Below are 23823 nucleotides of genomic sequence, written 5' to 3' on the forward strand. Positions count from 1 at the left end.
TAGTCCGAAGCGAGGCAATATATTCCGCAGAAGGCAACTGTAAGTTCAAAAGCTCCGCGGCCTTCTTTATCACCAAATGGTAAGGAGCCAACTCTTGAGACGGAGAAGATCTGGAAGAAGAAAGTTCCCACTCAGGAGTGGTATCCAATCCACTTGTCTCCTGAATACCTTCAAACTCATCCGTTGAGTCACCCAATTCCCCTTCCTCCACATCATCTGCTCGATACTGCTCCTCCTCTATAAGCCTCTGAGCCTCTCTTCGAGAGCGGATTCGTGGACACGGCATCGGTGGCGCAGTTCGCGGAGTAGGCTGCGCCGATGGTGTCGGCGGCATCACCCACGGCGCAGCTGGAGTCGGCGCCAGTTTCGAGGGAGGCTTCGACAAAGGCTCGCGATCCAGACGAGGCCGGGAGGAAGGCTCTCCAGACGGCGCCGGGAACTGCCATGACGGCGCCATTGGCATGAAGGGCATAAATGGTGCCTGAGCACAGTGTTGTGGCACGCCCAAACTGAACGCCATTGGACCAACGGAACCTGAAGGTGCACCGGATGGGAAGACTGCTCTTTGAAAAACTCCATACATAGCATTAAAAAAAATGCAACGGATCCACGCCCGGAGTCGGGAAATGCGGGTATGGATTCAAACCTGTATCCAGTCGAGGAGTAGCTTGAGCCGGAGCCGACGGATCCTCTACTGGATCCTCTGATTCACCTTCAGGCACAGGAGAGAGTTCAGCAACCTGATCAGGCTCGGCGTCGGAAGCTGGAGAATCCATCGACGTCGGAGACTGCGCCGGAGTTATCTTTGGCGATGGAGACTTGTCCGGAGAGACACAAGGAGATGGAGAGGGCGAAAGAGAGACCAAGTCCTTACTGCGACGTCGAGGTGAAGGCGACCTCGAAGCCCTACTCTTTGTCGACCGGCGCCGAGAGTCATGCTTCCTCTTTTTCTTGTGTCTTTTCGACGAGTGCTAAGTCGACGACTCCGGCTTTGACTTATCTCGTTTTCGACCTCTGCCCTCCTTCTTCGCCTTGGCCATGAACAGCTTCGCTTCCCTTTCCTTTAGAGCCTTAGGGTTCATTTTCCTGCAACAGGAACAGTCTTCCACGTCGTGATCCAACGACAGACACCATAAACAATCTTCATGGGGATCAGTGATGGACATGAGACTCCCACATTCCCCACACGGCTTAAAACCTGACTTCCTCGATGAAGACATGAGTACTTTAGAAACAGTAATCCACAAGATAACTACAAATCAAGGAGAGTGCTGGAAAACCGTTACGGGTCGACGGCATGGAAAAAAGGGAACTGACGTCATCACGCCGACGTGGTTCTCTTATGGCTCTGGTGACGTCATACGGAGTCGCGAGCAGAGCCGTGGAATTATGACGTCCACGTCGGCGTGGAGAGCTGGGGAAAAAGTCAGTGGAATGCTGGCGCAGGGGATATTCACGAGGTGAGGAATCCACTGGCAGATGTATCTATCAGAAATGGAGATGAACAAGTTACTTACCTTCGGTAACGATGTATCTGTAAGAAACATTAGTTAGTTAGATTCCTCACCTTAGAATATCCCCAGGCGTCAGACTGGATCCGGAAGATTTTTCGTCAGCAATACCCCTTGCGCGTCGCTAGGCGTCGTCTGCGGCTCCGCGTCCGGCGTCGTGCGCCGGAATGACGTCGTCGGAGTACTTAGATGCCGCCCTCGCGCGCTGACGTCAGTTCTTGTACATAGCTTTCCGCGCCAGGAACGCAGAGCCATGCAAAGACCGACACTGGTGCCAAAAAGAAAATCTAGGGGCCTGAAAAGGACAACCTTAACCCTAGATGTCAGTTCGCAGAACGGGGAGGATGGGTGGGTCGGTGAGGAATCTAACTAACTAATGTTTCTTACAGATACATCATTACCGAAGGTAAGTAACTTGTTCATCTGAAAGAAACACGTTAGTTAGATTCCTCACCTTAGAATAGATACCCAAGCAATACCATCCCCGGTGGTGGGTCTGCGAACCAAGATCACACCAGAAAGTCCTGGAGGACAGAACGGCCAAAGAAGCCATCCCTCCGGACTTGGCTGTCAAGGCAATAATGCCTGGCAAACGTGTGTAGTGAAGCCCACATCGCCGCCTGACAGATGTCCTGCAAAGGGACACCCCGTCCCAAAGCAGTAGTAGCCGCTGTGGCCCGAGTAGAATGGGCGCGCAGCCCAGCAGGAGGGTCCTTTTTTGCCAAGGAGTAACAAATTTTGATGCACAAAACGACCCACCGAGAGATGGTCCGTTTGTGCACAGCTTTCCCCTTCTTAGCACCCACGTATCCAACGAAAAGTTGGTCGCCCACCCGGAACTGCTTTGTGCGGTCCAAATAAAAGGAGAGCGCACGTTTAGGGTCCAGACGGTGGAGCCTCTCTTCCTCTTTGGAAGGATGCGGAGGCGGAAAGAAGGTGGGCAAGGTGACAGACTGCCCAAGATGAAATGGAGTCACCACTTTCGGAAGAAAGGAGGGACGAGGCCGAAGGACAACCTTGTCCGGATGAACAGAGAGAAAAGGAGGCTTTGAAGATAAAGCCTGGAGCTCACTCACCCGTCTAGCCGAGGTGATGGCTACCAGAAAAGCAGTCTTAAGCGTCAGCAGACGAAGAGGACAATTATGAAGAGGCTCAAAGGGAGCACACATCAGAAATGTGAGAACAAGATTCAAGTCCCACTGAGGCATTACAAAAGGGACAGGAGGGAACGTGTGAGTAATGCCTTTTAGAAAGCGTGTAACTACAGGGGACTTGAAAAGAGAAGGCTGATCAGGAAGCCGCAAGAAGGCAGAGATGGCAGCAAGATAACCTTTCAGGGTGCCCAGGGCAGAGCCCTGCCGGGCCAAAGAAAAAAGAAACAGTAGAACCTCAGAAAGAGGGGCGGAAAGGGGATCCACAGCCTTTGCTGTGCACCATGCCACAAATTTGTTCCACCGGCAGGCGTATACCGTCTTTGTGGAGGGACGCCTGGCTGCCAGAATGATATCACAGACTTCAGGAGGCAAGTCAAATGGCATCAACTGCCGCCGCTCAATCTCCACGCATGGAGGTGGAGGCTGGACAGGTTCGGGTGGAGGACCGTCCCCTGCTGCTGCGACAGAAGATCCTCCTGAAGGGGCAGACGTATCGGAGGATCGGTCAACATACTGAGTAGCTCGGGATACCAGTACCTTCGTGCCCAGTCCGGAGCCACCAAGATGACTTGGGCCCGGTCGCGCCTGATCTTCTTCAGCACTCTGGGCAGAAGTGGTATAGGCGGAAAGGCGTACAACAGACCGCAACTCCACTCGTGACGAAAAGCGTCGCCGAACGAGTGCCGCCTTGGAAATTCCAACGCGCAGAACTGCTGACATTGCGCGTTCTCTTCGGTGGCGAAAAGATCTAACCAAGGCTCTCCCCACTGCTGAAAGAGACCTTGCGCCACTTCGGAGTTCAGACGCCATTCGTGATCCATCATGCACCGGCGGCTGAGTTCGTCTGCTCTGGCGTTCAGAGAGCCCGCCAGATGTTGAACCACTAGGGTGACGCCCTGGTGTTCCAGCCATGTCCAGAGGCGCAGAGCCTCCTGACAAAGGGTCCACGACCCCACCCCGCCCTGTTTGTTGCAATACCACATGGCGGTGGTGTTGTCCGTGAACACATGCACGACACTTCCCCTGACAGAGGGAAGGAAGGCTTTCAGTGCAAGTCGGATCGCTCTCAACTCCAACAGGTTGATGTGGAGACGAGACTCCGCCGGAGACCAGAGGCCTCTGATCTCCGCCTCTCCCGTATGGCCACCCCATCCCAGGAGGGACGCATCCGTCACTACGACATGCTCCGGTTGGGGAAGGGAGAGGCTCTTGCCCTTGACCCAAACGCGGTCCGTGAGCCACCACTGCAACTGCTGTGCAGTGCCCTCCGAGATCAAGACATGGTCGGACAGGTTGCCGTGATGCTGGGCCCACTGAAACTTCAGGTCCCACTGCAGAGCCCGCATGCGCCGCCTGGCGTGATGCACCAGTAGGATGCAGGAGGCCATCAGCCCCAGAAGCCGCAACACTAGCCTGACCGAAACCCAGGATAGAGGCCGAAAGATGGGAATCAGGGCCTGTATATCCCGGACCCGCTGTTCCGGTGGATGGACCCGGAACTGTGCCGAATCGAGAACCGCTCCGATGAAGAGGAGCTTCTGAGAGGGACTCAGGTGTGACTTCGGCACGTTGATGGAAAATCCCAGCAAATGCAGGAGATCCGCCGTAGTCTGGAGGTGGGAGACGACTGTCTGGGGCGAGCCCGCCTTCAACAACCAGTCGTCGAGATAGGGGAAGACTGGAACCCCTGATCTGCGCAGATGAGCTGCGACCACCGCCATCACTTTCGTGAACACCCGAGGGGCACTGGTGAGGCCGAAGGGGAGCACGGTAAACTGAAAGTGCTCTGGGCCCACCATGAACCGCAGGTAACGCCGGTGGACCGGCAGGACGGGGATGTGGAAATATGCGTCCTGCAAGTCCAACGCTACCATCCAGTCTCCGGGGTCTAGGGCAGCTAGAACCTGAGCCAAAGTTAACATCTTGAACCTTTCCTTCTGGAGGAAGGCATTGACGTTCCGGAGGTCCAAGATAGGGCGTAGGCCCTCTTTGCCCTTCTTGGGAACCAGAAAGTAGTGGGAATAACAACCACGACCTACTTCTGGGCTCGGAACGCGCTCGACGGCCCCCTTGGCCAAGAGGGCCGAAACTTCCTCGTGGAGAAAATTCAAATGATCCCCCGAGATACGGTGGTGCTGCGGTGGCATGGCTGGAGGGGTCGTCTCGAAGGGGAGGGAGTAGCCCCTTCGGACGATTTGCAGCACCCACCTGTCCGATGTGATGGACCGCCAGTGGAGCAGGTGATGGCGAACTCTGCCGCCCACTGGCGTGGAATGGGCCTGAAAGCTCGGACTAGGAAGGCTTTGAGGCGGATGCTGCCGGGGTGGATGTGGGCTGACCTCGTCGTCCTCCAGAACCGCCTCGGCGGAAACCACGTCCGCGCGCAGGTTGGTTCTGTGGCTGGTGGCTAGGCACACGTGAGGAGGCACCCCTTCCTTGGCCACGAAAGGGGCGAAAGGCGGAAGTTTGCGACCGCGGGGCCGAGAGGCCCAAGGACTTGGCCGTAGCCCGGGAGTCCTTAAAGCGATTCAGCGCACTGTCCGCTTTCTCGCCAAAAAGGTGAGTGCCATCAAAGGGCATGTCCATGAGAGTGCTCTGGACATCGCCCGAAAATGACGTGGACCGCAGCCAGGCGTGACGTCTAAGCGCCACTGTGGTAGAAATGGCCCTACCCAGCGAGTCCGTGGTGTCAAGCCCACACCGTATAGCATGTCGCGCGGCATCCCTCCCATCGGCCAGAGCCTGGGTAAGTCGTGTCCGGACCTCCTCCGGACACAGGGGCAGCGCGTCCTCCACTGCATCCCACAGAGAGTGGGAATAACGGTCCAAGAGACAAGCGGTGTTCAAAGACCGCAGGCCCAAACTAAGGGAGGAGAACAGCTTCTTGCCAAACTGTTCCAGTCTCTTGGAATCCCGGTCCGGCGGGGCGGTCGGGAAGGAGGATTGGGAGGTGGAAGCCTGGATAACCAGGCTCTCAGGGGTAGGGTGTTGAGACAGAAAACTGGGGTCGCCCGGAGCAGGGCGGTGGCGCCTGGCGACGTTCCTGTCCACAGGAGGAACTGTGGAGGGCTTGGACCAGGTGCCCTGCAGAACGTCAATGAGGGCCTCATTGAATTGCAGCAGAGGCTCAGTGGAGCTTGCTGCAGACTGAAGCACCTCAGTAAGGACGTTAGTCCTCACAGCCACGGCAGGCAGCTCGAGCCCAAGGGCTGCGGCCGCCTTGCGCAGCACCACAGAGAAAGCAGCGCCCTCCTCCGAAGCCACAGTCGGAGGAGAGACAAATCCAGTGTCTGGAGAGGTATCCAGGCCACTGGCCTCCCCCAGTTCATCTGCCCAGTCCTGGGACAGTTGAGCCTGAACGGCCATAGGATCCTCGGATCCCTCCCAGTTGTCCCCATCATCCGATTCCTGGTATACAGGAGAAAGTAACGGAGCCGGGTGGTAGACATAATGTGTCTCTAGCGGCGCCGATCGCGGCGTCCATCGACGCCGTACCGGCGCCGGGCCCGGAGTGGGACTGAACTGGGGCTCGACGTCGAGCGGAGTCGACGTCGGCGTCGGGGGTGGTACCGGTGTCGACGCCGGCGGATTAGGCGTGACGAGGTCGACCGGCGTCGGCGGGGACTCGAGAACGGGTCCCTCGGGCGCTTGCGGCGTCGAGGCCGGAGCCGTCAACGGCGCCGGGGCCGGAGCCACCGGCAGGCAAGGCAGCCCAGTCGGGTCCGCGGGGCCCGAAGGCGCACCAGCGGGCGCCGACGGCGGAGCCAGGTTCCTCATGGCCGAGAGGAAGGCACTGACTTCCGCCGGCGTCGCGTTAGTCCCAGGGACCGGAGGGTATGGGGACGTGCGCGGCGCCTGCGGCTCCGCCGGAGCCGCGGGGGTGGAACCACCCTGACCCTCGGCCGAGTCGCGCGACCGGCGAGGGGAGTCCGAAGAGCGGTGTCGCCTCTTGGACTTCTTGGAATGCTTCGACTTACCCGAAGACTTGGATCCCGACGACCGATGGTGGCCGAGTGGCGAATCTCGAGAAGCTTACGGGACCGCTCCCGTCTAGCCTTCGAGGACAGGGCCTTGCAGTCCGAGCACGACTCCGCGTCGTGATCGAGGCCCAAGCAGTAAAGGCACCGGCGGTGATGGTCCGTAACCGACATCAAGCGGCTACAGTCAGCGCAGGCTTTAAAACCAGGCATCCTACCGGCACCGGAGTCGAGACAGGATCAAAAAGGATCAAAAAAGTTAGTCAAAAATTGACTAAAGGGGTAGCTCTCCTGGATCTGCGCTTACTGGCGCGGAAAAAAGAAGAACTGATGTCAGCGCGCGATGGCGGCGTCTAAGTACTCCGACGACGTCATTCCGGCGCACGACGCCGACGACGGACGCGGAGCCGCAGACGACGCCTAGCGACGCGCAAGGGGTATTGCTGACGAAAAATCTTCCGGATCCAGTCTGACGCCTGGGGATATTCTAAGGTGAGGAATCTAACTAACGTGTTTCTTTCAGATACGAAGAACAACACGCTTTTATGGAATAATAGGTGATTTACTGGTCGCGTGGAAGGCACGCACTTAGACATGTCTCTGTTCCATAGAGGCATCATAACGTTCGTAGAAGCTTGTTCTCACTGCACCAGAAAAGGACCACTTACTGATTAATAGAATCCATGGGCGGCGCCTTGTGTGCTATTTATTCCATTGGCAGCTGAAGGCTGTACGATGAGCCGTACAGATCAAATGCATATGCCTGCCGGCTTAGGTTTAATTTGCCTGGAAATTGACTTTTTCAGCCAACGTATGGAGGGCTGAAACGTGCATACAGACTGATTTGAAGTCCGCGCGAACAGCGTTGTGGAAGCTCGTAATGAGACGATTCATATTTTAACAATCCTGGAGACGCATGGTAAACTTCTGGGGAGATTTAGGGTTAGGGCAGGTGTCGCATGGCACAGACGGTCAGGTACTTTCAAGGTACACATCATCCGGTGCCCCCTACCATAAAAGTGGCGAGGTCTAAGTCGTATACGTATTGCTTGATTTGTGGGCAAGGCTTCCTGTACGTCTGTTGGTTTTTTGTTCGGGGAAAGGTAGCAGTAGCGGTATTCGGAGCATTCAAAAGCTAAGCCTTGTTGCCTTTGTAAGTGTCCCCTGATTGCAGTAGACTCTGCGCACGCCTCATCTCAGCTGAGGTCCACGGCTCATCTCTGCGATCTTTCCCAATCCCGCCAAGATCGGTGCTCTTGTTCACAATGAAATTGGCAGGTGGCGGGAGGCTTCAGAGGTACGGAGAGAAACAGGCACTCAGTGGCAGGTTCAACCTGCCATCTCCTTTCTCCCAATAAACAAAAATTGTTTCCAAACATCAGTTTTAATAGTATTTGATACAAAGGTTTGCATTCAGAAGGACAGTTGGAGGCAGTTCTGCCTAGAGGTGGTTGATTCCCCTGCAAGCATGCAACCTTTTGTCTTGTGTCAAAACCTGTTCGCGACTTAAAGCGACGTTTGCGAATTCACGGTTAATGACTGGGAGAGGCATAAAGGCCTGTACATGTACTGGCTTTGCGCACGAATGCGTTATACGTCCTGCTATGCTGGCATCTGTGCATGTTTGTGTGATTTATATTAGAGTTTGCGTGACGATTGTGCGTCATGGGGATGCTCCATGCAGAAATTAAACGGGGAGACGGTATTAATACTTATTATATATGTTATTTCTTTTCACACATTGCAATTGTAAGCCTTGGCAGCTAGGTACATACAGATATTATTTCACTGCATCATGCGCCCAGTTTGCCAGATGAAAGTTACCTTCAACTCCCAGCTCTGCAGACACCGTAAATGTCCCAGGTTAATGAAGCGCATTTATTTAGTTGCAAGTGGAGTCAAATAATCTTTTGCGGTGCAGAGAGTGAAGTTTCTCTGAGTGTTTTCTCTCACATCTATTTAGTGTTCAGAATGCATGTCTAGCCACTTAATATTTAGACTGCGACGTTTTAGCTGATAGGGTATGTCCGAATCAGTCAACGGTTCAAAGCCGAAGGGTCAACAGCGTAACAATATTTTCTTTGAAAACAATTGAGCTTTCCCCGCATCTATAGCATCGCGCATTTACTTCTTGCTGCTTTCGCTGTGCCTTGGTGTTTGCAGTGGTATCATTACTAGCAGGTCGGGTCAGCCTAGCTGCCAGCGGACTAGTTCTTGTTAAGGACAAGTGCTGGTATGGATGATCAATTTGTACTTAATGAACTTCCACGTTCATAAATCAGGCCGGCCCGAACCCTGGGATGAATGGCCGGGTGTTGTTTTTCCACTGCATGTTGCACCAATAATGCACTTCAGTTTATCCCTGGGTATGGCACAATAGTCCGTTTTGAGTCATCTTTTATTACAAAGCCATTCCATGTGTACGAGCTGCTCCTGCCTCTGGGTTCCACATGTGCCTTCAGGCAGCCCTCTTTCTGCTTCTCTCAGCATGGGTAACAAGAGGCAATGGTACAACCATAGACTCCCATTTGTGGGTCACGTCGAGATCTAACTCAGGGAAGGATAAGCACGAATCCTAAATGTGCCCCTTTAATGTTCGGCTCTGTGGTGAGTAGATTTTGAGGGCTGCAGAAACTTCGGGAGGTCATTCTAACAGGCAAAGGCGCCTCCTACTGATCCCTAAGTGTGTTGGGGGAGGCCACATTTGGCCACCTCAGAGGGTTGCACTGTACATCTGTAAGCCAGGTGACCTGCGTTGTGGTATTGCGGTTATCTTATTTATTTTACATTTATCTGGATAGTCTTACCATTTCAGTAATGTTATTTCTCGTGTTTCAACAGCCTCGTAGGTTGTGTGATATCTCAACGTCTGAGGTCATCAAATATGCTGATTATTTCTCACATCCTCAAAATGTGAGAGTGCTTGAATTTGAATTTAAAGGTAAGGGGATAAACCCGCTTTTAATTGCGCTTGACTATATGCACATACATTAGGAGTTATTCAGAAAAATAACTTCTACAAGCAGGGGATCAAGAGGATGTTTTTTATTGGCATTTTCATTCCCAGAACGTCACTCGCAATTTGTACTCACATCCATTTTGCTTGGTTGATTTTGCGTTCTTATGTAATTGTGTGACCGGAAACACAATAGCTTTACTTTTAGGAAATGAAAAACATTTACATAACAGATCCTGTACGGGTGCAAGAAAATTTGAGCCACTCACACAACAGCAGTATTGTCTATGACTGGCTGCATGATCAGAAAATAGACATTCATGTGTTGACAACAATCACTTGGCAAAAGGTATCGATATATGGTAATTCCAATTAGTGCTGCTAGCCTTATATTCACGCAGTCATTTATATAAGTCGGTCAGTCACATCCAATTAGACCAGTCTAAGAATCTTTGTGTAAAAGTGTGTCGGGGGGGTTGTTCCGGCAGCAAACACCTTCTAGTCGTGGCTTAAGCAATTTTGCTCTTGGCTAATACTGGTGAATCTATTTGTGTGTGAGGGAGAGGCTGTGTGTGTGGATGTGGCAAGGGGCCTTTAAACATTTGAGTGTAGGCATGTGTACCACACACCTTCAATTTTGTGGGAATGACCCGTCGACAAGGTTATGCAACCCTAAAAGGGGGGGGGGCTAAGGGAATGGCATGGCCACAGTAGCGGGCAGCTCTTAACCATTGGGGTGCAGTAGGTGGGTTCCTGATGCTAACAATAGGGCTAGCCTGTGGATGCTATCTGTTTGACCAAAATGCTAAGAACTGTGACTCATATGTGTCTGTTATTTATTTTATGGCATGAATTACGAATAACAACTGGGAGGAACCCATCCCAATGTTGACGAGATGTTGGCGGGAGTGGGACCAGAGGATTCCGAATGGGCATGGCCGGCAGAGGCACCACGGGCGGAGAGCACGCTGGAGGAAGCAAGGGTTCGACTCCTGTCATACTGTCAGGTTGTCCTAAGGTGGCAAAGGTTCAACTATTGTTGTAATGGAAGTAGTGGTAAACGTTCACATACTGTTTTACTCTTGCTATGCTGTCATGTTGTCCTGAGGTGGCAAGGGCTCTAATACTGCTGTTAACAGGATTAGTGGCAAATGTTCAAGCACTGCTTTAACCCTTCTATGCTCTCATGTTGTCCTGAGGTGGCAAAGGTTCAAATACTGCTGTTAACAGGATTAGTGACAAATGTTCAAGCCCTACTTTTACTCCTGCTACTCTGTCGTGGTGGTCCTGAGGTGTCGAAAACTTCAAATACTACCTGTAGCAAGATTTAGTGGCACATCTTAAAACACTATTGTAGCTGAATTTGTTGATCAGCAGAAGGTATCTAACAGTGTCTGATGAATCAGGGTAAATGGCTTGCCATCATGATCAAACTCGGGGCAGCTATGAAACCTCGGCGGCCGGTTGAGCGGGTATCTGCCATATGGCAGTACATTTGGCACTTGTCCTTTCACGATCCAAGGGATAGGTCTGACCAACATGCCTAAACTCAGGCGGCCGCGTACAGCTGCAGCACCTCGGCAGTTGGTTCAACAGGTATCTGCCAATAGGCAGCAGCTCACTAAAACTCAGCACGCAGGTGCCATTCAACAGTTCTCGGCGACCCAGCGAATAGGTCTCCCCGGCATACCCACACTCGGCAATGCTTAATAGGGCAGCAATTTTACAAACCCGGCCATCTCAAACGGGTGACCCTGGCCTTTCTGCGCGACTCATCCCCACAGGAGGATGGGCTCTCAGCAATCGATGATTGCAGTGATAGGGAGAAAAAATACTTTGTGCGGGGGGATTGGGGCGTATGATGCCCCAAGTCTCTTGTAGGTAGTCGGGCTCGTCTCCTATCTCACAGCAGGCATGACCTTTCTAGTAGGCAGTAGTGGGAGGCCAGATAGTCGGTCAACTATACTGGCCTGTGGCGGTAAGGTCATGATTGGTGAGCATAGTATCGGTTCATAGCGGGCATCACCCTTTATCAAATGGGGACGCCCGAGGGGAAGACAGAGGGTCTCACATGGAATTCCAGGGGCAGTTACAGCCGGTCGGTAGGCTGAGAGGGTGCGGGAGCCAGGGAGTCACTCTTCCAGTAGGCTGCCGCATGTGCACAAGGGCGCAGAATTGCAGCGCCCCTTTATGGCGTTAAGTCTCAGGGCGTAGGGGGGTCCGGGGGAGACATCTGTCCGGTAAGCTGGACCCCCTACGCAACGCTTACAACTCCAGGGGCGGTGACAGCCGGTCGGTAGGCTGTTGGGGTGGGGGGGCCGGGGGAGTCACTCTCTCCAGTAGGCCTGTGGCCACCTTCGCACGCGCATGCGCATGAGGGCGCAAGTATGCAGAATTGCAGCCCCCATTATGGAGTTAAGGCTACTCCAGTGGAGTCTTTGTCGTTTTACCGGGATCTGGAGCTGCCAGTCATTGACCTTGCCGTTGGATCTAGCGGGGACACGCAGAAAGTAATGTATATACATGTTCAGATTAGGATAGGAATATTTATGTGTTAGAACATGTTAAGGTTAGACAAGTAACCTTGTGTATCGATCAAGGTCTCCGGACTTTCTGCGTAATTGTACATAATGTAAATAATATCAATGTTTTAATTATGTAATAAATACGGCCGGGGGGGTTACTCCCCCTAATGTAAAAGTGTGTGGACTGAAATGCTTGCCTTTGAGGAGGAGGGAGTCCTCATTCAAGGGCGGTCTGGGGTATTAAAGAAAAGGGGACTTAGGCGGTACCAGATCATATTCCTTTAGTATCGGCTCAGGTTAGTTTGCAGAATATGGCTCCTCCCTAAGCCCCGGAACCTCGTAATGGCACACACAAACAATCTGCCAACCAGTGGTCAAGCTGTATAACACTGTGGCGGGGTCCTCAATGGTACAAAGAGGCCAGTTTGACTAACTTGATTTCTAGCAGCAGCAACACAACTTTAAAGCCAATGTTCCAACTGACGGAGTTGTAAAGATTAACAGCCTGAAACCCCCTCCTTCATAGTTTAGGTTTTCAGAGTAATGAACAGGAAATCCAAAGGAGTGCTGCAAAGCTTTCCTACGTAGGAAAATGCCTTAAATATTAAACCAGAAAATCAATATTAAATGAAATCAAAATCAGATTGCCATCCATAGAAGGGCTCCCAAGCAGTAAGATCAACGTGTTTCTCTGCCTGCAAAACAGAAACAAGCATTTACAATGCAATGGTCTCGGCATTGGTAAAGTTAGAGCTATTGGCATTGCTCATGACATTATTTTTGTTTATGTTTTTGTTTTTAAAACATTTAAAGAAACGGCATTGTTATTTACAATGTCAATAGCTTAATCACTCTCAAATGCGAGACCTATTGCATTTGCACCCACACACAGAGCCACCTACACACACACTGATTAAGCTATTGACATTGTAAATAACAATGCCGTTTCTTTACATGTTTTAAAAACAAAAACATAAACAAAAATAAATGTCATGAGCAATGCCAATAGCTCTAACTTTAACAATGACGAGACCGTTGCATTGTAAATGCTTGTTCGCTAGCCGAGACCTAAAAACTAAATAAAACATGTTCCGCAGAGGAAAATACAAGCAGCCTTCATTTTGTGTTCAGGCAGTGTTCTTGAGTGTGTACAGTTTTTCCCTTTCAGGTGGTTGTAAAATCTATGATGGGGTTTAGTGGATATGTCACCTGTAGGATTAAGAAGACCTGTGTTGTTATCCTGGCTGTCCTCACTTGACTGGATTGTGGGATCCTACGCATGACTAACCCATCCTGTTACTACGGTGGTGCTGTATTGAAATCACAACCCTTCCTGTTGCCCCCGTGTGCAGAGCCTCTTCTGTGTTCCGGTCTTGGCACAGACATGCCTCTCGTAATAAATCACTCATGCATACATCAGTGCTAGTGTGCTCCTCGAAAATGCATTCTCTCAATTATTAACATTTTCACCTACCACTTGCTCTGTGATTTATCCTGGGGGTGTATCCATCCCTCCATACGTGAATAACATAATTCCGAACGAGAACCCATTAGTCACATCACACTAAATCACCATTTCACCTTCCAAAAGAAACACCCTCCCAGTCTGCAGGTAATAATCAAAGACAAGAAGGGCAGCCAGCAGTTGTAAACTGAAAGCAGTAGTAGAAGAAGTAAATGGGAAATCTCTCTCGATCATAAATGATAGCCAAAGATGCAAAGCAGGTATACGCAAAATCGGAGCATCTGAATGCTGAACGTTGTACCAAATACGTAATGGCTGCACCATAGCAATTGTGAGTGCACAACTGATACGAGGTACCTACTCTCGCTTCTATTTTACAATCAACCTTAGACCTCATTTTGAATCAATCTGGAAAATAGAATAGTAAACAAAAGTGATACTGTTCAGCCAACGACGATAAAAAACCTGCAGCCCCTTTTTAAGATTCAATACAAAACATTTAATAATTTCTCAGTAAAACACGCAAAACTGTGCACACCTTGAAATGCTTTTAAAACATGTTCACTTATATATGGTCAGTATCACAAATCGACTTTAAAAAAAACATAGCCCCTCAGAAAGGGGGAATTATTTGTTACTTTTTATCTTCAATAGCGCCATTAAAGGATCGTTTGTTTACTTCACAACATTTTTTGCATGTACATTTTCAACCGATTTGGCCATGAAAGATCTGTTTATAGAAGCTGTATCTATGAGAACAGGAAGTTGAGATATATGTGCTTGCATTCATAAAGAACGTAGAATGTTAATCAGATGCAAAATTCTCTTCACCAATTTATCGTGCACAAAATAGAAACTGATCCCAAAATTCATAAATAAACACACACCAAAAACTAAAGGAAAATGATGAGGCAATGTTAACAAAGTGTGCCTCAGCAAAGCGCACCTCGGCAGCCCTGTCACACAACCGGCTCAGAGATCTCCTCAGCAAAGCTTGCGTACACCCTTCGCCCCGCAGCTTTTGTTATGCGATTAGGATTCTGACCTCACATAATGCGATCTATGACCGATGTCGGTACATCTGAAGGAAAGCCCGACCGTAGATCGGCGAGTTAGCCGAAGATTTGTCCCTGTGGCCCACTTACAGGCCGCCTCCCTTTGCCGGATACTCTCGCGAGTTGCGAGAGAGCTGGAAGGCCTTGTGAGGTAGACTGCCGCCTCCCAGGTCCCCTCGACCGCTTACCGGGCCGCTGGTGCCTGCACCCCCGCCGCCGGATGCCACAACCTGTCCCTCTCCTGTGTTCTGCAGCCTCTATAACAAAAGCAGCTCCTCCGTCTTTCCAGCGGCCGCCATCTTCCTCCGACCGCTGCCACTGAGCGCGAGGGGGGCACCCTGGGTAACCAGAAAGACGGCGTGGTTCCGGCGTTTGAGGGCTAGACTGTGCTCTGGTTGAAAACCCCGGGAAGCTAAAAGAATCTCCGTGCCCCAGGGGCACCGCTGACATACTAATTCCAAATAAGAATACAAATCTGATAGGAGTCTCCTTAAAAATAAAGCGTTATTTTTTTAACATGCGGAAGCGTTTGACAGTAGATCATTAGATTATTTTACTGCCAGTGCTGGAATTGGGAAATACATTGTCTACGAAAACCTACATTGTCTACGAAAACCTATTAATCGGCGGAATCATAAACAAGGCAGAGCAAAAGGCAAGCACACCACCGCCTTTCTCCGAGGCACAGCAAAAATGCCTCGGAGAAAGGGAGCCTCATTTTCGGATTTGGGGGCGTGTTTTGCTGTTGTCTCCTCCCTGAGACTTCTCGCAAAAAACACGCCCCCCGATCCGAAAAAGACGGGGCTTCAACGGAGTGACTGGACCTCTTCTCCAGTGGCTGGCCAGCATTTAAGAGGCCAGCCAATGGAGAACAGGATAGAAGAGGGGCGGGTGCAAGCCCCTCTTCTCAAAGTCACTCCAACTCATTAAATCTCGGAGCGAGACTGCGCAAGCGCAGCCTTTCGCAGCCGAGACCTAAAAAAGGAAGAAAAGACAAGTGGCCATTTTGGAATGGATGCACAATTGTGCATAACACGGGGACACACCGCACATCACCAGCCCGCATTTTGTGCTCACGCACAAGAACAAGTTATAAAGCAATGTTCGAGGACCCTTTGTGTAACAACTGAAGTTTCACATAAGCGGATCTGTAGAAAATTGTGAACAAACTAATGTACAAAAGAATAAAAACTTAAACGAAACAGAAACAATTATTGCTGCAGCAGGACTTGTTTAAAAAGTAATATCACCCTAATTTAAGAAGTTTGCAGGTGCACAATATGGTCTGCAGCTAAAAGATAGCAAATGAAAGCTGAAAGGCAAATCAATTAACATTTTCTACAGGAACCTTTCAATTCCTCATTTTACCTGCATTGCCGATTTTGAAGGAATCCTGTGGTATATTATGGGAACAAGGAGGCCATAAATTTGAACAACAGCTTGTAAAGCATGATTAAAATCGTTCAACCAGTTGCAAAGATCAAGGGCAATAAGCAGTTTCCCGCATTCTTTTATTCTTTTAACCTGGAGATCAAATAAAGCATTTTACATTAGAGGACAGAGCAATGGCATAATATTAATCTTACAAACAGTTAGAGCAGACGTCATCTCTCTGACTTAGTTGTGGTCTATCGAGTCATGACTGCGCTTAAACATGAACAAGGCACTTTCTGCAACTATAAAATTATACCATGTTGCCTCATGATACTGTGGAGTAGTGTGAGCATGACATGTTTCGTTTAGTTGCAGGTAACTCACCCAGTTTAGGAGTACACGCAGGCTTAGGTACACAAGCAGAGCTATTAGTTCTTTCATGATTTTTATCAGGTATCAATGCATGTTTTTTAAGCACACATTAGCTGTGCGTACAGTAGGGGTGCGCGAAGTTTTTGTTATGCTGGGTAATCTTGCATACTTCAGTAATTTCACACTACTGTTGTGATACACAAATTAACGAAAATGCACTGTTTTATGCCTTCTATGTAAAACAGTCATTTTGGGCAAAAATTCATCTGTTGAAGCATGGGAACAGCCTATGAAGAGAGCGCAAGCAGCTGCTGGTGGCTGTTGCATTTGGTGGTATGAATACAGAACTAAATGCCGCATGCACTCCTCATGTAATTTTCCACACATTTCGATTAGTTCAGTGGGGAAAATTATGCAAATTTCACACACCCCTATTTTGCAGAAACTCTAAAAAAAAAATTACGAGATTTGAAATGCATCTGTTTGCATGGTCAAAAATGAAAAATGTTTGAATAATTTATCAAATTTGCCAATAATTTATACATGTAAGCAAGTGTATAAATTGTTAATGTACATTTTTGTTTTCACCTGTATTCCTAATCCTGCTCATAGTTTACATTGCGCATATGTACTGATTGAAAAGTTGTGAAATGTTATATCATGTTTCGATTGCCTTTTTTCGTTAAATATTCTACTTTCATTATTTCTCCTTTTTTCCCACACCCTGTACTAAACGACAAATATTAGGACATGTTTTCACATTTTCTGCACAACTCAAAAGAGGTCAAATGCACTACAACATTTTTATGGTTAGCCACGAATTACCATTGTACTGGTGTTCACCACATTTTTATGGGATTTTCAATCTGTTCATCTTGCTCCCTCTTCTTTTTTCCCCTGACCCCTTAAATGTGATGTGCCTCAGGGGCCATTTGTTTAGCATCTGCACTCATCTTCTGACCATACTTGTCCACTCTCTTAGTCTGTCCTATGCGTACATTGAGGACAACCACCTCTTTATTTGGCTGGGTGGTATTTGTTTGATATTTCCTAACGTTGTCTGGAAGTGGAAGGGCGCAAATGGCTTAACCTCAACTGAGACAAATATGGTATCTATGGTTTGGTCTCCAGGCAGACTCCAGATTGGATGTATACTAGCCTTGAGAGACAGGACCATGTCCCCCCTCTGTAAGTACTGTCCACAATTTAGGGATTTTCATTTACTCCAACTTTGCAAACCTTTTCGGAAGTCGATGAGAGCACTTATCTTTATCGTCTAATGAAATTGATGCCACTAATTAGCAATATTAGCAAAATGTATGCAGTTTCAGTCCCTATCAACTTCCACCTGCATTCTTTTAACTCTCTTTTTGTGGATTTTCCTCATTGCTTGCTTCACCCATTTCAGGCTCTCCAGAATTAAGCAACTTATATAACTGAAGGGTTCAGTAAGACTTAGGGTCATATGTACCATGCATTTTATTGGTCGCAAAGAATCGGATCGTTTGCGACCAGCAATATGCATTTTGGCATGAATGAGTAATGAATGAATGAATACATTTATTTGTGTTATTAATTAAAATCATCACAATTTTGAAGGAAGTGTAGCGCAGGGTAGTAGGCCAGTTTTAAATCAGGTTTTAAGAACAGTGATGTTCTTTAAAATCATGTCAACAATTTGATGTATAGGCGACCAGTGCTCGACCCGATGGCTTGAGCCCGAACAGTTCTTAGTGGTCAATTAAAATATATTTCTTTTAAATCAATGGTGTCCTTAGTGTCATTGAGTTCTCTAAGAAATGTGTGATCCTTTAGGGATGATGCTCCTTGTATCATGGGGCTCCTCTGGCTGTTAGTCACTCTCTGCATGTGCCATTTTGTCTTTCAGAAGTAGTCGAGTTTGATGTAGAAATCTACCAAAATTGGCCAGGTCCTTCACTGTGTCCAAGATGTAGAGCTGGTAGATGGCTTCCTTTGCTGTACGAGTGCCCTGTTGGAGGTAGATGTGCCCGAGATGAATTTGGCATGCTTGGCACAGTGCCGGGCAGCATTGTAATATGTGTGCCAAACATTCCCTTTTATAGTTGATTAGCCTGTATTCCGTGATGCCTGTGAGTGATTTCCAGGTTGGATAAAATTCTTTTAAGGGAAGCGGGTGTAATCTTGCGGCTAAAATCTGGTTTACTGTCTGTCTCCCCATGTCCTGCGTGAGGTGGGGCTTGGTTGTTTGGAGTGTTTGTGGTAGGCATAAGGTTTTATGGAAGTCACTTGCTGGAAGAGATTCAATGTCTAGAGTGCGAGACAAGAGACACAGATGATTTTTTGTTGATGTTTTGATGGCTCGGTAGTCAATTATACTTGAATCCCAGTTCTCAATAGCCAATTGCAGTTATTCCTGTGCTTTTATAGGTTTGGCAGATTAGGGGTTATTCAGTTTTGCGAACATGTTTTTTTATAAGTGCCTTCATGGAGTTGTCTGGGACCGCAGTTGTCAGAGGAGTATTTCGCTAAGAGGGCCAACCCTTCTAGATTTTGTTGGTTGAGGATGAATTCAAGGCGGATCAAGGTGTTCTTGTGCAAGTGGGCAGATGGAATAATTTCTTGTATGCTGCACATTGTATTTTTTCCAGGTCTTTGGCAAGCATTCCCAGGAATGCCTGCTGCACATAGTTGAGAGACAGTAGCAGTTCGGCCCGTAGTACCCTTCGAATTGCCGTTATTGTTGGGCTATCAAGGGTAGCATGCAGCTTACACAAGGCGTGTGTGACCATCTTTCCTTTCAGCCTCATTTTGTGTAGGTGGAGCGAGGAACGGCCAGTTTCACTCAGCCAAGCACCTAGATAGTTGTAATTTTGTGCACAGTCCAGGCTGAGTGTGCCCAGGCACCACTTTGTGGGCCTTTTTTTGAGTGGCTGCAGAAGATCACAATTTTAGATTTGCTCGAGTTGGCAATCAGCTCATTCTTGATGATATATTCCAACAGTGCATTAAGGGCATTTTGAAGGCCTATTTTTGTGTGGTCTAAAGGAACTAGGTCATCAGCATACTGCATCAGGTGGATTTTTTTATTTCCGATTTTTGGTGTAACGAGGGATGCCCCACAGAGCGCCAGGCCCAGGTCGGCGGTGTACAGATTGAATAATGACAGTGCCAGGACAGACCCCTACTTTAGTCCTTAGTCTGTGGCAATTTTTTCCACAGGGGACTCCCTGGTGAGTTTGATCCTTACCCAGGTTCTGGAGTACAGCGACCTGATGGCTAGTTTCGGACAGGTGTTCCACCTCTCCAGTTTCCACCAGAGGATGTTGCGAAGTCGAAGCAGGTGAAAACTCAGGGGGGGGGGGGAGCAGCGGGCTGCTGACCTTTGGGCTAAATAAGACAGGCCTATGATGTTATCGACTGTCGAACCCCCTGGTCTAAACCGGTCTGATAGAATGGAAGGAGAAATTTGGTGTATGTCCAGTCCGCAAGTTCCTGCAGCAGTGTAATTGCATAGGCCTTTCCCCCAATATCCAACAGTACAATCATCTGATAGTTCTTTGGGTTAGTATTTGCCCCTTCCTTGAAAATTGGCTGCAGGATTGAGCCCCTCCATGAGTCTGGAACATACTCCAGGATCCTGCATTCTGCATACAACAGTGTGAGCTTTGAAGCCCAGAAGTATATGCCTTCCCTGAAGAGGGAGCCAAGCAGGGTATTAGGGCCTGAGGCTCCATTTTTTCAGATCCTTTTTAAGGCAATGTGCACTGCTGCTTCGCGTGGGCCTGCGTGTTCCACGGGAGGCCTAGGTCTCGTTTTTTCTGATGTGCTCTATGGGGCATTTCCATTTTGGCAGATGGTTTTATGATCACTAGTGTAAAGTGACTTCACAAGCGCAACCCATGACTCTGCTGGGACCGAGTTCTCTCTGTTTGCTGCTGCTTTTTGAAGGCTTCAGATTTTTTTTGTGAGCCCTTTGTTTTCATTTTAAGAGATGCGTACTTTGCTTGATCCCCGGATCTGGACTGAGGGCATGGGTTGCCGTGCTTAGTTTTGTGCTTGGGGTCTTTCCTTGGAGCAGCATGCCCAGTTCTAGTGAAAGCATTTCCCATGTTCCTATAATGGCCAACTTGTTTGTCGCTGTCGGCAAGCCTGTCCAAGTGGATTTCTAAATATTGAATTTGTTAATGGTCGTCTGCACACATTTTTATTCTCCTCAGCGGCCTATGTTGTTCCTCACCTTTCGACTTCCCAAGGGGGCTGAGAATATGGCATGGTCCTGATGTGACCATTATAAGGAACGGGGTACCCCAAAGCAATCAAGGACCTGGGTATTATGGCTAGAACTGATGACAAGGATGAACGTCTAGTGTGTGTAACTACTTTCAATACGAAAAGCAAAGCTATAAAGAAGACCATCACTCAGCATTGGCATTTGGTGTCTGATGAATTGGGGAACATACCTACCCCTCTATATGCATTTAAGAAAGACAGAAATATTAGGGATTCTGTGGTCAAGTCTCTATTAGATATACCAAGGACCCCTGGACAGACCACCCTTTGGGGGATCCCACCTGTCAAGGGCCATCATAAGTGCGGTTCATGTAAAGCCTGTCCCATGTCTAAGGAAATGACAGAGTTTGTAAACAATGATCGAACGTACACATTGAATGAACACAGTAACTGTAACACTAGCGGCGTCATTTATGCCATCACCTGCCCCTGTGGTTTCATGTACGTTGGGCAAACAGTCCAGCAAGTGAAGTGCCGAATTTTGCAGCACTGTAGTCGTATACGTTGTAGGGCACAAGGTGCCCCATTAGTTGAACATTTTACCTTGTTTGACCATACAGCTGATAGCCTTCGTCGGTGGGTCATAGAAAAGGTCAAACCCAACCCTAGAGGAGGTGACTTTAGTATTGTGCTTAGCAAACGTGAGTGTAAATGGATACACTGTTTGAACACTGTCACCCGGGGGTTAAATGAATTTGAAGATATCAGTAGACAAGTGTCTGTACTCACTAATACATGAAGTTGGTCTTGAAACCGCGAGCCTTTAGACCATACCAGGGATCTGGTTGGTTTTATGGAACGTTTAGTTTTATATGTGCCTACAATCAGTGGATCAATATCTTCCCACTATACAGCTCACTAGGGATCTAGTGTGTGATAGTATTGGGTGTTATTAATTTTTTCTAACAATGTTATGAGATGCTCTTTGTTCACTATGATTGTCAATTCTGTCTAATGGTTTTAGAGTGTGTGTTTTCCGCTATGCAATCTGTCAATGTGTATATAAGGTATTGTAAATGTAAAGTGTCTTTCTTTAAATGTAATTATTCATCATTGTTGATTATTATCCTTGTTATAGTTTTTCCTGGTGAATATTGGCATTTTTGCCTTTTTTATTTAAAATATCCCCCCTTTTTTCCCTACACCGGGTAGAGTCTTTTCTCCCTTTCCCTCCCTGTGTACAGATTACGTTACCGGTAACTGATTTAACACGCCCACGCGTCGACCACCTCCATTAGGCATTGTTACAAGCCTGGAGACGGCCGCAAAGTGAAGACGCGTCTGCTTAACCCCCGGAGCAATTCGATTACACGACTCTTGATAGTAAGTGAGCATTACCCCTTTTTGCGGCCGCTGAATATTTCGAAGTTCAAATAGTTAATTAGCTTATTCCTGAGCGGGTGTACGCCTTCTTTCTAAATACGTCAATTTTTAGTATGAAGTATGCCTCACTTCAAGATAATTCTTCCTAGAACGGTCACGTATGCTTTACCAGCCTGGAGGCAGCCGCATTTTAGGCACAATTGTCAGACTAATCTCCGGAGTACTTTTGAAGTACGACCATTGTTAGGAGTTTTTTGCAAAGCTTAAACAGATATTTAGCTTAACCTTGAACGTGTGGACGATTATTTAATAATTGACATGTCCAATTTTAAAACGTGAATTATTCTTCCGAGAACGCTTACGCAAGCATCACTACCCTGTAGTTAGCCGCTTTAATTACTTATTGATGTTTTCACGGCCGAATAATTCATCGTATACACTCTAATCGTCTCCACGTCTGTGATCAGATAGTTCTTACATGACAGACGCCAGCCTCTATTTTAAGTTAACAACCTCTCGGCAAAAGGTCCCATCGGCGAAGTAACACATATTAAGTAGAGTGGACATCGTATAGTTTCACGCTGGTTATGAACAATAATTGAGCGCTATTTTGGGCGTTTTTTACTATAAGGAGAGATATTTGGTAACCGTGATTTTAGAATCCCTTTGTCTCCATGTAGGTGACTGGGAATCGCAATCATCTCCCTTGGTTCACCGGGGTGCATTTATTGAAACCAAGTGTGAAGGTATTGACCTCACTAATTTTAGTGTTTATTAATTAACTCATGTGTCTTGGTTAGCACATTTATTTCAAGTATGATTATTTTCCTTTAAGATGACGTTGGAGACGAATACCCCCATATTGGATCCATAAAGGGAACCATGGACTCCTGTTCTCACTTATAATTGATGGGTGAGACTACTCTGTCATGTACACTAATTGTGTGATGATTTTAGTTTTCAATCCTAGTGCAACGACCTGACCTCTGGTCCCCCTTTTCAGGTTGCCCAGCTTAGTCCTGATGAAGATCCGCCAGGCCGAGGAACCAAACGCCCTTTTGGCCACAAGTCGGATCGAAACGTCGACGCCCAATTAACCGAACCTGGACCCTCTGGTTTTTTCACGTGCTACCCTAGAATTGATTTCTAGTGAGAACTGATATAACAATCTTGTGTGAATATAATTGGGCCAGGTTACCCAAGGACGGTGATTTACAACCGTTCCCCCTTTTTTTTGCCTTGACATATTGAACCTTTTATATATTTCTGTTGAAGTATCTCTCTTCATCACGTCACTCTTGAGCACTCTGTTTCACTGCACATCTCCCTCTGGAGCAACCTTTCTCAAATTGCTATTTGTATTATGTACTGTCTGGTTTTCACCTAATTGCTTTAAATAAATATATGGTGATCCAGATTATGGTTGTTTGTTGCACTTTTTATGTTGATTGTTTTACTATATAATATGTTAAATCAAAATCCTTGATTGATTCAATTGAAATATAGGTTCAGGACCATTGTTTGTTGTACCACATGTTCTTGATGTGAGCTTTTGGCGGAGCAAAAGTGCTGCGTGGTCACTTTCACTCCGTAGGAGCACATCATAACTAAGCATGATTTTGCCCAATTGCTGGCTCAATATGATGTAGGTGATGGTTGTTTGGTTGTTATAAGTGGGTAGATGGACTATTCCTGGCTCAGACATTGTTGATATAAATTGCGCGGATTCTAGGTTGTAGTTTATCAAAAAAACTTTCTTATTTAATACCCACGGCGGGGAATTCTCATTTAATGAAAAAGAAACCAAATTGATTCTCCAAACTCATCAAGTAGATATGA

General features: G+C 47.9%; 1 protein-coding gene across 1 annotated transcript in view; it reads right to left on the minus strand.

Annotated features, from left to right (window-relative positions):
- Positions 1–23823, minus strand: part of CFAP54 (cilia and flagella associated protein 54) — a 2172274-nt gene that overhangs the window by 1464593 nt on the left and 683858 nt on the right. The window contains exon 26 of the mRNA XM_085653834.1: positions 16012–16167. Within this exon, the coding sequence (XP_085509960.1) occupies positions 16012–16167 (156 nt within the window). The remainder of the gene's footprint in view (positions 1–16011; positions 16168–23823) is intronic.

Source organism: Triturus cristatus, chromosome 4_1 (genome assembly GCF_964204655.1).
Source record: "Triturus cristatus chromosome 4_1, aTriCri1.1, whole genome shotgun sequence".
NCBI lineage: Eukaryota > Metazoa > Chordata > Amphibia > Caudata > Salamandridae > Triturus > Triturus cristatus.